At 36.7% G+C, this 13,420-nt stretch overlaps 1 protein-coding gene across 2 annotated transcripts in view; it reads right to left on the reverse strand.

Moving 5' to 3' along the window:
- The window catches only part of TRIP11 (thyroid hormone receptor interactor 11), a 67,319-nt gene that overhangs the window by 6,479 nt on the left and 47,420 nt on the right, over positions 1 to 13,420 (reverse strand). For both annotated transcript variants that reach the window (XM_019809649.2, XM_034641972.1), the window contains exons 17-19: positions 3,539 to 3,620; positions 2,403 to 2,517; positions 1,860 to 1,976 (exon numbers count right to left, since the gene is read on the reverse strand). In XM_019809649.2, coding sequence (XP_019665208.1) covers positions 1,860 to 1,976; positions 2,403 to 2,517; positions 3,539 to 3,620 — 314 coding nt within the window. The remainder of the gene's footprint in view (positions 1 to 1,859; positions 1,977 to 2,402; positions 2,518 to 3,538; positions 3,621 to 13,420) is intronic.

Genomic DNA, 13,420 nt, shown 5'->3' on the forward strand with positions numbered 1-13,420 from the left:
AGTGCTTTAGTTATGTTTATCAGTTAAAACCTTTAGCAAGGCCGCCTGGGTGGCTCAGTTGATTAAGCAACTGCCTTTGGCTCAGGTCATGATCCTGGAGTCCCAGGATTAAGTCCCACATCAGGCTCCCTGCTCAGGAGGGAGTCTGCTTCTCCCTCTGACCCTTCCCCCTCTCGTGCTCTCTCTCTCAAATAAATAAATAAAATCTTAAAAAAAATTAAAAATAAATAAATAAAACCTTTAGCAATATAATTAATAATGTTTGATGACAACATTTGTCATAAACCTTAGTCTTAATTAGCTACCCGATCGGGGCGCCTGCGTGGCTCAGTCATTAAGCATCTGCCTTCGGCTTGGTCATGATCCCAGGGTCCTGGGATCGAGTCCCTCAGTGGGCTCCCTGCTTGGCGGGAAGCCTGCTTCTCTCTCTCCCACTCCCCCTGCTTGTGTTCCCTCTCTCGCTGTGTCTCTGTCAAATAAATAAAATCTTTAAAATAAATAAATAAGTAAATAAAAATAATTGGCTACCCGATGACACTTAGATTTCTTGCCATTGATGGCACTTAAGACATCAAGTCTTAAATCATTTTAGTAACTGTTTACATGGACATAAAACACAATATAGAAAACAAGTATTAAACAGTCATATTTAATCAATGAGTACAGCAAAAGCTCACCAGTAATACTTTCAGATTAAAATAATGTAGTGTAAACCTTTCCTTTATTTTTATTTTTTTAACATTTTATTTTTAAGTAATCTCTATACCCAACATGGGGCATGAACCCACAACCCCTGCTCCACCAACTGAGCCAGCCAGGCACCCCTAGACCTTTCCTTTAAAATAAATTTCATGCCATTCGGTTTAAAATAGGGTATTTTTGTTACCTATCCTCAGTTTCTTCTTTACTTAAAAACAAAGTAAAATAAAGAGGCAAACTCCACATTCTAATTCATAGAGCTGCTCAATTAATTTATTTTTAGGTTTTTAGTTTTTATTTAAGCAGTCTCTACACCCAATGTGGGGCTTGAACTCATGATCCCCGAGATCAAGAGTCACATGCTCTTCCAACTGAGCCCAGCCAAGCGCCCCGAGCTACTGAATTTATTAATGTTCATTCAGACTATCAGGCACTGTTTTCATGTTTATTAACTGCCTCCTCCTGCCAAGATGTAAGTTTGTGGAGGGCAGGAACTCTGTCTTCTGGTGTGCTGCTGCATCCCCGAAGTTGAGAATAGTCGGTACACAGCAGGTACTCAGTAAGTGCTCAATGACAAGGTAGACACAACCATGCATAAATAAAGCCTCTGTCTTTAAGAATCTCATAATTTAGTAGTAAGACAAATGACTCTGTGCCTATAGCAGCAAGATCAAATACAAAAATACTTAATACTTGGAAAAACAAAAGTACCGTATAATCAAAAAGCTAAAATAAAACATATATGCAATAAATTTATTTAAACTGGCTTAATGGGGCACCTGGGTGGCTCAGTTGGTTAAGTGTCTACCTTCAGCTCAGGTCGTGATCCCAGAGTCCTGGGATCAAGTCCCACATTGGGCTCCCTGCTCAGCAGGGAATCTGCTTCTCCCTCTCCCTCTGCCCACACCTGCCTGCCGCTCCCCTTGCTTGTGCTCTCTGTCAAATAAGTAAATAAGATCTTTAAAAATACATACATACATACATACATAAATAAAATATTATTATCCTTAAGCTAATCACCTCTCTGGATCTCAGTTTCCACAACTCCAAAATAAAAGGGCTGTATAATAAAATAACCTAAAAAAGAAACCTGATTTTTGCAAATGAGCATGATGCATTTCACCACTCCTATTCAGAGCAAGAATAAAATTGGCTCTTACACTATTAAGCACAGACTGTTGATTTGGTCTCAGAGGCGTGTTGGGGACACTTTTTGATCCTCCTCCAAGCCACCCAGTCATCCACCTGGTAACACCACCCTGATCTTCGTGAAGCAACTAAAAGATTATTTTAAAACAGAAAAATATTATCAATACAAGCAAAGAGAAAATAACTATTTTTACTTGATTTCAGACGGTAGCACACTGTGCTTTTCAAGTCCAATGCTTATTTAATGTCTCTTACTGAGAGAGGCTACAAATACAATAAAATGTCATTCCAAGCACTATCTCAAATCAAGAGTTGAGGCCTGTCATGTCTAAAATTTCAGCATTTTGATAGGAGAGGTGGCTTGTAAGTGACAAAACTAGTATTATGCAAGTTGAACAAATCCACCTCTTCACTGTAGTATGAACTGGTCCATTTCCACATTATTGAGAAAAGGAAAACTGTATAATAGAGAGTAAAAGACGACAATTTTATATGATGTCACTATCTGAGTTATAAAAATATTCAGAACAGCTTCCCATCGTTCAGTTAGTTACCTGCTCCATTTCCTCCCTCTTGATACCCAGGATGCTTCCCATTAATCGTAGCACCTCGTGGCGCTGATGTTTCGGCGTGTGGAAATGTCCAATGAAGAGGTTTCTCATTAGGACTCTGTGAAAATAAAGGCAGAAACAGCTCAGGCTACCTCAATAGTTATCCCCATATTTAGTGTACCCACACAATAAACACTAAACATATACATAGTTAATTATACTTTAAAAAGTTACAAAAAAACACTAAAGAAATATTTTGAAATACTTAACAAGTACTTGACAAGTCTAATCAAAGACATTTCAAACAATCTAAAAAATGCATACCTTTTAAAACATCGGTTATTATCCATCACTTTCTCCAACCAAATCGATCAAATGAGACAGTGCTCAGTGACTCTCAATGTGTCTGGCTTCTGCCTTAAGACACTCCCGATGTCTGTCTCCCCACCTCGAATGGTGAGGACAGCTCTCGTGCTTCACAGGTATGCTTACACTTTCCCACTCATATTTATTAAAAATTTGTTAATAATATCCAAATCTTTAAAATATTAATGATATGCTACATACATACCTAGGTTTCAGACCTAATACATTTAAGCAAGGTATGTTCATTTAAGGACAGCTAAAGAGCGCTAAAAAGAATGCTAAGAATAAAAGTTTTTATTTTCTAAGTACTTCCTATTATGGTGATGATTTAACTCTTCCATATGGTTTTAAGAAAAAGAATTTGAGCTGGGAAAAATTCATCTAAAAACCAAGAGAAGTTATTCTACTGACTCCTCATGAAAATGACCTACATCTCATCACCATATAAGAAAAGGCTTAGCTTGGGGCGCCTGGGTGGCACAGCGGTTAAGCGTCTGCCTTCGGCTCAGGGCGTGATCCTGGCGTTATGGGATCGAGCCCCACATCAGGCTCTTCCGCTATGAGCCTGCTTCTTCCTCTCCCATCCCCCTGCTTCTGTTCCCTCTCTCGCTGGCTGTCTCTATCTCTGTTGAATAAATAAATCAAATCTTTAAAAAAAAAAAAAAGAAAGAAAAGGCTTAGCTTAATCACATATAAACATCTACATGTAGAAGCTGTTTTTACTGTAAGGGTTATATCCATAAAATACATATAAGTTAAAAGGTAGAGCATACTTGTCCACTTTTCCTTCTGTGCTGTTTACTAAGTTCATCAATTTCTTTTGTACATCATCCAGCATTTCTTGTCGGAGTTCATCTGTTTTAAAACATGTGAATAAAGATGGTCATTAACTGATTAAAATAGCCTGGATGAATATATAATGAGATTTACAACATCTTTCCTGCAAATTCTGAATATATACACTAATTTTAATTAGTAATATTCAATAACTTCCATCTCTTCTTTGGTTCAAGAACTAGGCTTTCTAGTATAGAAATTACTTAGCAGCCAGAGTACGCCTTTATTCACACAGTTTATCCCCAATAAAGTATTCAATTCTTTAATAGAAAATTTAAAAACCAAAAAAGGGTTTTCATTCTCTTTAGAAACCTAATAGCAAAAAAGAGATTTTCACCACTGCCTCCGTGCATAAAACATTTCCAGAGCCACTCTTTAATGGGGGAGAAATGGAAAGGACAATTTTAGATTTTCCTTTTTCCATTTTCCTGGCTGGAATCTGGTTTTTGGTGAGCTAAGAAGAGTATTTAATACAACTAAGAGCATGGCTCGGGATGTAGCTCACAGGACAAAGTATTCTGAGGTATATAGGATGCAAAACCCAATTCAGATCACTGGTTCTAACATACTGATCAAGATAACTATAGCTTATATGACTAATTCAGAAGCATGCTGGACTGTGTTATTTTATAATTTTTATTTAAAGAGGAAGCAAAATCTGTAAAATCTTGACAGAACAGCTGGAATCCAAGCAGTATTATAGGCAAAGTCTAGAATTACAACAGGAGATACCCTGTTCATAAATCTGACTGTGCCACGGGGCCAACAATTCCCAGACGAAGGAACTCTCAGCCAGACCCATAGAGCTTTAATACCTGTCACCTCAGAAATGGATAATTTGAGCTGAAGGAGATGCTTATCCAAGCTCGATTACAAGTTTGGTTCTGAAAGAAATGAAGAGATTGACTCTGCAGCAGAGCTCTACTTTTCAAATCAGGAAACACTCCAATCCAAACACTAGACTCTGATCTCTTTCCACAAAACTACTCTGAATTATGCTGCATTTTCCTGGTGGCAGCTGGATACAAGTCCCCTTGTCATATATAGAACTCACAAATATTTTCTCCCATTCCATGGGTTGTCATTTTGCTTTCTTGATGCTATCCTTTGAAGTATAAGAGTTTTTAATTTTGATGAAGTCCAACTTTTTCTTTTGTTACCTGTGCTTTTAGAGTCACATCAAAGAAATCAATGCCTAATTCAACATCACACAGATTTATTCTTGTGTACCCTTCTAAGAGTTTTATAATTTTAACTCTAAAATGCAGGTCTATGCTCCATTTTGAGTTAATTTTCACGCCTGGTGTGAGGCAAGGGATCAATCTCATTCTTCTGCATGTAAATATCCACTTGTTTCAGCACCATACATTGTTGAAAAAACTATTTTTTTTGCACCTTGTCGAAAACCAACTGATCAGAAATGTATGGTTTATTTCTGGACTCTCAATTCCTACTACAAGACTTGTACAGATGTTTTTTCTTCTACCTGAAAAGCTCTTTTCCATCAGGACCGCCTATTAACTCCTATTCACCTTCACATCTAAGTTCGTAGGTCACTTCCTCCAAGTTTTCTCTGAACCCTACAGATTAGGCCAGGTCCATCTGCTTTATGTTTTCAATCTGCCTTGCACCATGCCCAATATTCTGATTTAAAGTACTAAATGTGTATACAAAAAATGACCAGTTTAACTGTTTGCAATGGCTTGTGGTTCTTCTAAATTGCAAAAATCTAAATTGCAAAATGTAATTCACATAATAGGCTAACTTTACCAAAATAGAGATGGTTGCCATAACCATATTATAAAAGCAAGGTTTGTGTTCGGAAAATCTACTACAAACGTTTCCTTTCCTGTCTTTCCAGTAAGGAATTTAAGCTTGGACATTAAAAGAAAAGAGAGAGAGAGAGAACAAGATTACTATTAAAGTCTGAGTCAGTAAAAGACATTTTAGATTCTTAATGTGCACATATATACTATGAACACATGGAGCTATTTGGGCCCTCCCTATTACTACATTCTGAATGTAAAGAGAATTCTCAACTATTCAGAGGAAAAACAGCAAGTAAATTCATCTCTTATCGATGTTCTGAATTAACCATCCCACTCATGAGCTACAATAAGAGCCAGAGTAAGGATAGGCACAGTCTTCTGTTTCATCCTCCCCACTATGGAAAGGTAGTAGAGAAACAGAGGTCAAATTTACCTCCATCTTCCCTTTCTCTCAGACCTCCATCTACTTTCTTCTAAAATTCATGATTTTTTATATTGATTATATATCAAAATAATATTCTGGATATACTGAGCTTTATAAAATATCATTAAAATTAACTTCCCATGTATCTTTTTATTTCTAACATGGCTACTAAACATTAGTAAGTTATACATGTGGCTTGCATTATATTTTTATTGGGTAGCACTGCTTTGGAGCATAACCAGAATGTAACCACTACAGTATATTGTTGTTTACTAAAAAAAAGAAAAGAAAGATAAAACTGAATGATAGACATCTTCAGAGTAAAATTCATAGAGCAAAGATTTTATTTTGCTCTTATTAAAATTTTAATAAAATAAATCACAAAAATTTAAGTTTGCTCTATAAAAAACAGATCAAGAAATCTGTCTTCTTAATAAAGTTCAAGTCAAGGGGTGCCTGGGTGGCTCGGTCAGTTAAGCGTCTGACTCTTCATTTCGGCTCAGGTCATGATCCTGGGGTTGTGGGACTGAGTCCCGCATCCAGCTCTGCACTCAGCAGGGAGTCTGCTTGAAATTCTCTCCCTCTGCCCACCCCCCACCCGTCTCCCTCTCTCCCTGTCCCCTCCTCCTCTCTCTCACAAAATAAATAAATCTTTAAAAAAAATAAAGTTCAGGGTATCTGGGTGGCTCAGTCAGTTAAGCATCTGCCTTGGGCTTAGGGCACAACCCCCGAGTCCTGAGCCCTGCATTGGGCTCCCTGCTCAGTGGGGAGCCTGCTTCTCCCTCTCCCGCTCCCCCGCCTGTGCTCTCTGTCAAATAAATAAATAAAATCATAAAAAATAAAAATAAAAATTAAGTTCAGGTCAAAGATATTTTCTTGATGAAATTCATTAATATTAGTATAATTTTGATTCAAGTCTCTGTTCTGAAAGGTAGGGTCAAAACATCCTAATGGCCAAAATAATAGGGTAAAAATTTCTTAAACTCATCAGAATACAAGTTAGTCCTAAACTAATGTGACATAGAATTGATAACTCTGCATATCCTTCAGGCATGCACAGAGCTGTTTCAAATTCAAGTAGTAGTTTAAACATATTCTGGTATTAAAGTCTACGAAAAAACCTTCAGAATTTGGAGGGGGGGCTTGGAAGAATGGTATTAACTAGGAAAGGTTTAGAAAAGTCAGTCAAATACTGACTCCAAAGGTCCCTATGGACTTCTTTTTCTCTAGGCACCCTTATTTTCCTCCCATCAGAGATTCTGAATATTTCTCCACAAAAACCGAACACTAATTCAAACCACAATTTGAAATCAGAACTGTATTTATATGGGCAGACAAAATAACGGTTATTCAGAAATGGGTTTTTAGCCAAATATAATATCCCTGTGAAATAATCTAACATGCCAAAATAATTCTTTGGGAAGTTAAAAAAAGAAAATAAAAGGCAGGGGGATACACTTTAAAGCTGAGCAATAAAGCAACTGAGATTTAGTCTAGTTTAGGGTAAGAGTTACTCTAAATACATGCCATCCTAAAACCCGCCGTATCACAGCCTCTTCTCCATAATGCCTAGAGAGGACACCGTGGCCCTTACCACTTGATTTAAAATAAAAACTGAACATAAAATGTACCGACTACAACAAATAAGTCCATCATAACTTTACATTTTATCTGTGATTAGTAACACTGCACTAGAATACTGTCTTCAGAGCACATCGTAAAATTAAGTCACACTCCTCACAAAGTCATCTGGCTGTTGCATGATTTAGCTCCCTTGGACAAGACTCAAGTCAGATTTATTTAACAGTCACCTGACAGAGAAAAGAAAGGTGATTGGAACAGGACTTAAGGGTCAGGAGACCTGCATATGAATCACAGTCCTTTCACCAAGGCCAGACGCTGATGACTATTTTGTAAAATATGCAGGCTTAATCTCAAAGGATTTTGAATCTACTGATTAAATGTGACTTTTCTAAACAGTGAAGTGCTAAATTAAGCATTAGTACTCGCTCATCTGATTTCTTAAAATAACTAAAGAATTCATCTTTTAACCTACCCCTAACCAATACCACGTATCACTTTAGTTAACATTAACACTGATAATTTTGCCTCCATTTTGTATTGTCCTCTTTACGAACCAAGGAGCCAAGGAAGAAAAAATGTTAGAAAGATGGTTTCATTTATAGATATGTTGGTAAATAAACTGGGTCTAGTGTCTTACTTGCACTAGCTACCTAAATAAATGTGAATCTTAATACATTAAATCCAACATAAGGAAATTTAGCCTCTTCATTAAATATAATCAAAGCAAAGGCTAGACATTAGATGATCTTTCTATCACAGAATATCAACTTCTACAAGATCAGTTTCTTTATAAACAGCAAATAATTCTTTTTAAAGGCATCTTATATTTAACCTGTGAAGTTAAGACATACTGACATCTGCTTTGTCTTTTAACTCAATTCTTTTCAACCACATCACAGAATTTCAAGGTCTAGAGTATGGTGATGGCTTTCTCATTCCATAACTATAATTATTAATTGAGGAATGAAAAGTAATTTTTGAAATTCTACTTCCTAGCAATGAACTCACACGAAAAGACTTTATTAATATAAGCTCATTAATTTCAATTTCACTAGGTCAGAATTTGTGACTCCATTAAAATACCAACATTGAGGTCTCTTGGATTATTTGTACAATTAAAATTAGAGTTACCATGTGCATTTCCAACAGGTCTTATATAAATAATGTAAGCAGATTAAATTTATTTACCCTCTCTACCCTCCTCCCTCATTTGGTATGAATTCAGATAATTTGTACTGTATTTTTCCATATCGAAACAAAAATTTTAAAATTTTTTTTAAAAGACTGAATATTTTGAATAAAATTACATATTTAATTTTAAAAGGTTCACAAAGACCAGCCATATCCCAAAAGAAACGGCTGCAATTTTGTCAGAGAAAAGTAAAGCCATTAGGATAATTTTGCCACTTACTGAATATCATCATCACTATAGAAAATAATGACAAAAGGCTTTCTAGGCTTATGACTGAACCTCAACTCATTTCTGAAAGCTCCCTGTTGCAAACAGCACAGACTAAATCTGGCCCAAAGCAATGTTTTTTCAGCCCACACAGCATGTTTTAAATTTGGTATCACATAAAAAATTGGAATATTTCACATAGAAGTCTACATTTCCAGTGTCTCTTGAAAGATCTGGAGATTTGGCAACAGTGGGTCCACAGGCCTGCATGGCAACAGATGGGTGGAGCCGAGAATGTGCTGCCTCCCTAAGAAACTCTGCAATTTACCACTCTCTCTACTTGGTCCTATTTGTTCTTTTATAATATTTCTTGGGCTCCAATTTATAATTCGTGTTTGTGATCCATACTTATAGTTTCATTTCTCCATATAACAACCCACTTCCACCAACACCTCCCCTTTGGTCACTACCAACCAGGTCCACCAGATCTTCAGCCCGTTTCCAGATTAAGCTGCATACAGATTCATACGAATTCATCCCTCTATCTAGAATGCTCTTCCCCAACTCCCTGCCTGCTTAGCTGTACCTATTCATCGTTCAAGTGAGGTCAAGTATATCTTTCACTAGCCTTCTCTACTCTTCCATATCACCATCACCAAATACAATGAATTGTTCTTTCCTTTTGAAACAACTGGTTGCATGCATGTGATTACATGTAATCTTCCCCTTCTTGTCTGACTCTAAACCTCCTGAAAGTATTGGTCCCCTATCTCTGTATCTCCAGTGCCTATTTCAGCACTGGGTACATGGCAGGAAACAATGCATTTTTGATAAGTAAATGAAAGAATGATGGATTTTTCTCTAGGTAGGGAGAATATCTGGAAAGAAAAGAACACAGGACAAAAAGAATAAATGATTTATGTTCTGAATTACTCTGTCCATATGAGGGAAAATACACAAAACATATTAACTAAAAACATTCCCATCTCCACATAATTTATTTTTTCTTCTGTACTTAGAAGAATTAATAAAACACACATTTAAAATATAATCATTAACTTTAAAAGGGCTTAGTTATTCACCTAATTGATATAAACTTTTTTCTTAACTAAAGTCCTGGCATTGTCTAGTATACCCAGATGTTTATATCATCACAAATAACTTTTTAACCATTTATGGCAATTCAGAAAACTGCATCTGGTATTTCTTATATGTTTCCTCTAAAATCACCACTTCTGCCAAAAACATCTATAAAGAAATCCCTCAAAAGGTTTGGGTAACAAAGCGTCTGGGAATGTATTTGGCCTATGTTCAACAGGACATTATATGTTTTCTTGTATAAATCATGTCCTGGAAAATGGAATGCCTTTATTTAAAATAAAAACTACACCATCTAGCACCGTAAAGGTAGTTCCATGAAAAACATTTTAAACCTCTTTTATATTTGTAGTCTTAAAACATATTTTTATGCTTCATATTACGCTAGGTTTACTGGGGCTTATTTTATACGCTCTTCTAGATTTTCTTCAAAAAAACAAACACAAAAATACTGTAAGGAAATTTTCCATTCTCAACTTAATAGACTTTTTAAAAAGCAGTCACCAAAACTTCTTTAAAAATTTTTTTTTTTAAATGGGCCTAAAACCTTAACCTCACCAAAGAAGATATACGGATGGCAAATAAGCATATAAAAAGATGTTCCACACCATATGTCATCAGGGAGATGCAAATTAAAACAAGCTATCACTACACACCTATGAGAATGGCTCACTGGAGTTCTGGCAACAGCAAATGCTGGCGAGGACGAGCAACAGGGACTCTCATACCTTGCTGATGGGGAATACAAAGTGGGATGGCACTTTCTTACGAAACTACCATACGTTCCAGCAAATGCACTCCTTGGTATTTACACCAAGGGGTTGAAAACTCATGTCCACACAAAAACCTGCACATAGATGTTTACAGGAGCTTTATTCATAACTGCCAAACTCGGAGCAACCGAGAAGTCCTTCAGCAGATGAATGGATAAACTGTGGTCCATCCAGATAATGGAATGTTATTCAGCACTACAAAGAAATGAGCTATCAACTATGAAAAGACATGGTAGAACCTTAAATGCATATTATGAAGGGAAAGAAGGTACTTTGAAAAAGCTACATACTGTCTGATTCCAACTCTATGATGTTCTGGAAAAGGCAAAACTATGGCGACGGTAAAAAAGATCAGTGGCTTCCAGAGGTGAGGGTGGAGGGGGGTGGGGCAAAGATGAATAGAAGGAACACAGAGGATTTTTAGGGCAGTGAAAATACTCCGTATGACACCATAATGTTGTAATACTTCATTACACATTTGCCCAAACCCACAGAATACATAACACCAAGAGTAAACGCTAAGGTAAACGGTGCACTTTGGATGATGACGATGTATCACACTGCAGGTCCATCCTTGTTTAAAAAAAAAAAAAAAAGTACCATTCTGGTAAGTGATGTTAATAGGAGGAAGGGGTTATATGGGACATGTCTGTACCTCCCTCTCAACTTTATTACACACCTACAACTGCTCTAAAAATATAGTCTTTTTTTTTTTTTTAAGATTTTATTTATTTATTTGACAGAGAGAGACAGCCAGGGGGAGTGGAAGAGGAAGAAGCCGACTCCCAGCGGAGGAGCCTGATGTGGGGCTCGATCCCAGGACCCTGGGATCACGCCCTGAGCCAAAGGCAGACACTTTTAACGACTGAGCCACCCAGGCGCCTCTAAAAATATAGTCTTAAAAAACAAAACAAAACAAAAAATCAGTTATGGGACCCTTCAAGGTGCAGCTCTATACTGGCAGACATATCAAAAGATACTCTCAATCCTAGAATCTAATTTTGTATTGTTTATGAAAACTTATTTTTGTGTATTATCAAAACGAGAACTATTTTGTGCTATTTCAATTTTATCCATTTTCATTTAAGAGGAATTTATCTTAAGGACAATGGTAGAGAACAAGAAGTGAAAGAAGTAAAATGTCAAACCTGGCCATAAATATAGCAAGCTGACACATCTTTTAATGGTCTGGCTGTAGTCTAGGTTTCCATAGGTGTGTATTTTCCAACGTATGACAATTCCACAGAAATTCTAACTCCAATCAATTCAAAATAGTGAAAGACTCCGTCCTCCTATCTGCTTCACATAGGACTAGCACCTTAAGTTTGAAAAATCAGTAATACAGGACGGTGTGTGAAGTCTTTGGAACTATATTGAACAAAAATGCTTTCCGGCAAAATGTTCCAAGAATAATTTCTAGAAAGAAGGAAAGCTAGACACATTATCTATTAAAATACAGCACCTACAGGATCTTAGGGTTCCCTTTTTATTGTTATTATATGGAGAAAGGGGATCATTCAGGGAAGGGAGAGAGAAGTTCTTCCATTTTAGGGGTGAAATCTTCCTACTAGTTTAGGGCTCTGCTCAAGTTCCTTTCCTCCATGGAATGCCCGACACTCAAGGAGATTCTTGGAGAGGTAAATATGCATGTCTCATGGCCACTGCTATGCGCCACTGTCTTACACTGTGAACCCATGCTGGATCTACGCCATGTGTTACTTCCTATCTAGCTAGAGTCTCACACAACATCTAGCATGAGGCCAAGTGGTCGGTTCTCATTAATTACTTAGTGCCTGATAAGGTATCTTCATACTTTTCCTACAAGGTCTGTAAACACCCTGAACCTAGAACTATAGTTTCACGTACATACACAATTGTGTACTCTAAGAATGAGGGAAATCATCAATGAGCTACTGCTTTAATGCTGGTGTTATATGCAATGACTCCCTTTTCATACGTTTGACCAGAATGAATCATCTCATCTCCGGTAGCAAAAGCAAAACCAAGCATTTTGAATAATATACCACTTTTAAAGTGAGTTTCCCAATATTGTTTAAATGTTGAAACTGCATATCAACTAATCATCAGTCTACAGATGCCTAGAAATAAAACAATACTTTGTTTCTACACTTTAAGTCTCTATGTACTTTCCTGCAACAAAAGCCAATCTGTCTTTTTCAAAATTGTTTCTCCTGGCAAATATTTTCGCTGTCTGGCCAAGTTTTGTGTTAAAAATAAAGTACAGTATTACAACATCAATCAACATTTAAAGTACTTAATGATCTATGAAAGAAAATATACAGTGATTCCTTTGAAACAACCAAGCTAATCAAGGTTTATTTGTATTATCAAATCAAGACTGCAGCTTTGAGAAAATCAAATGACATTTGTGTTTATAGACATAAAAGCAGTATTGCACTGAGGTAATAAAAGAAAACATCGGTAAGAAGAGACAAGAATGTGAATGACTTAAAGACACCACAGAATGGTCTCTTCACTCCCCTTCCTGTTGTTACAACACTAGCCTCTTGCCTGTAGTCTCAAACACCAACTGTGTAAGCACAATCAGAGTTTCCTGCAGCTAATATTTACCCACAAAATGAGTCCAAAGTTTCTATACATTTACACTGAATGGTAATTGTCATTTTTTTACATCAGTAGGGACCTAAGCCACCTAAGCCTTGTGAGGTATAACCTAAATCTGAAATATTCTACTCCTGGGGGTTTAAATGAGTGCCTGAACAAGTACTAAGTAGTGCGGGGACTCTGAT

The sequence above is a fragment of the Ailuropoda melanoleuca genome, chromosome 14, assembly GCF_002007445.2.
Source record: "Ailuropoda melanoleuca isolate Jingjing chromosome 14, ASM200744v2, whole genome shotgun sequence".
Classification (NCBI taxonomy): Eukaryota; Metazoa; Chordata; class Mammalia; order Carnivora; family Ursidae; genus Ailuropoda; species Ailuropoda melanoleuca.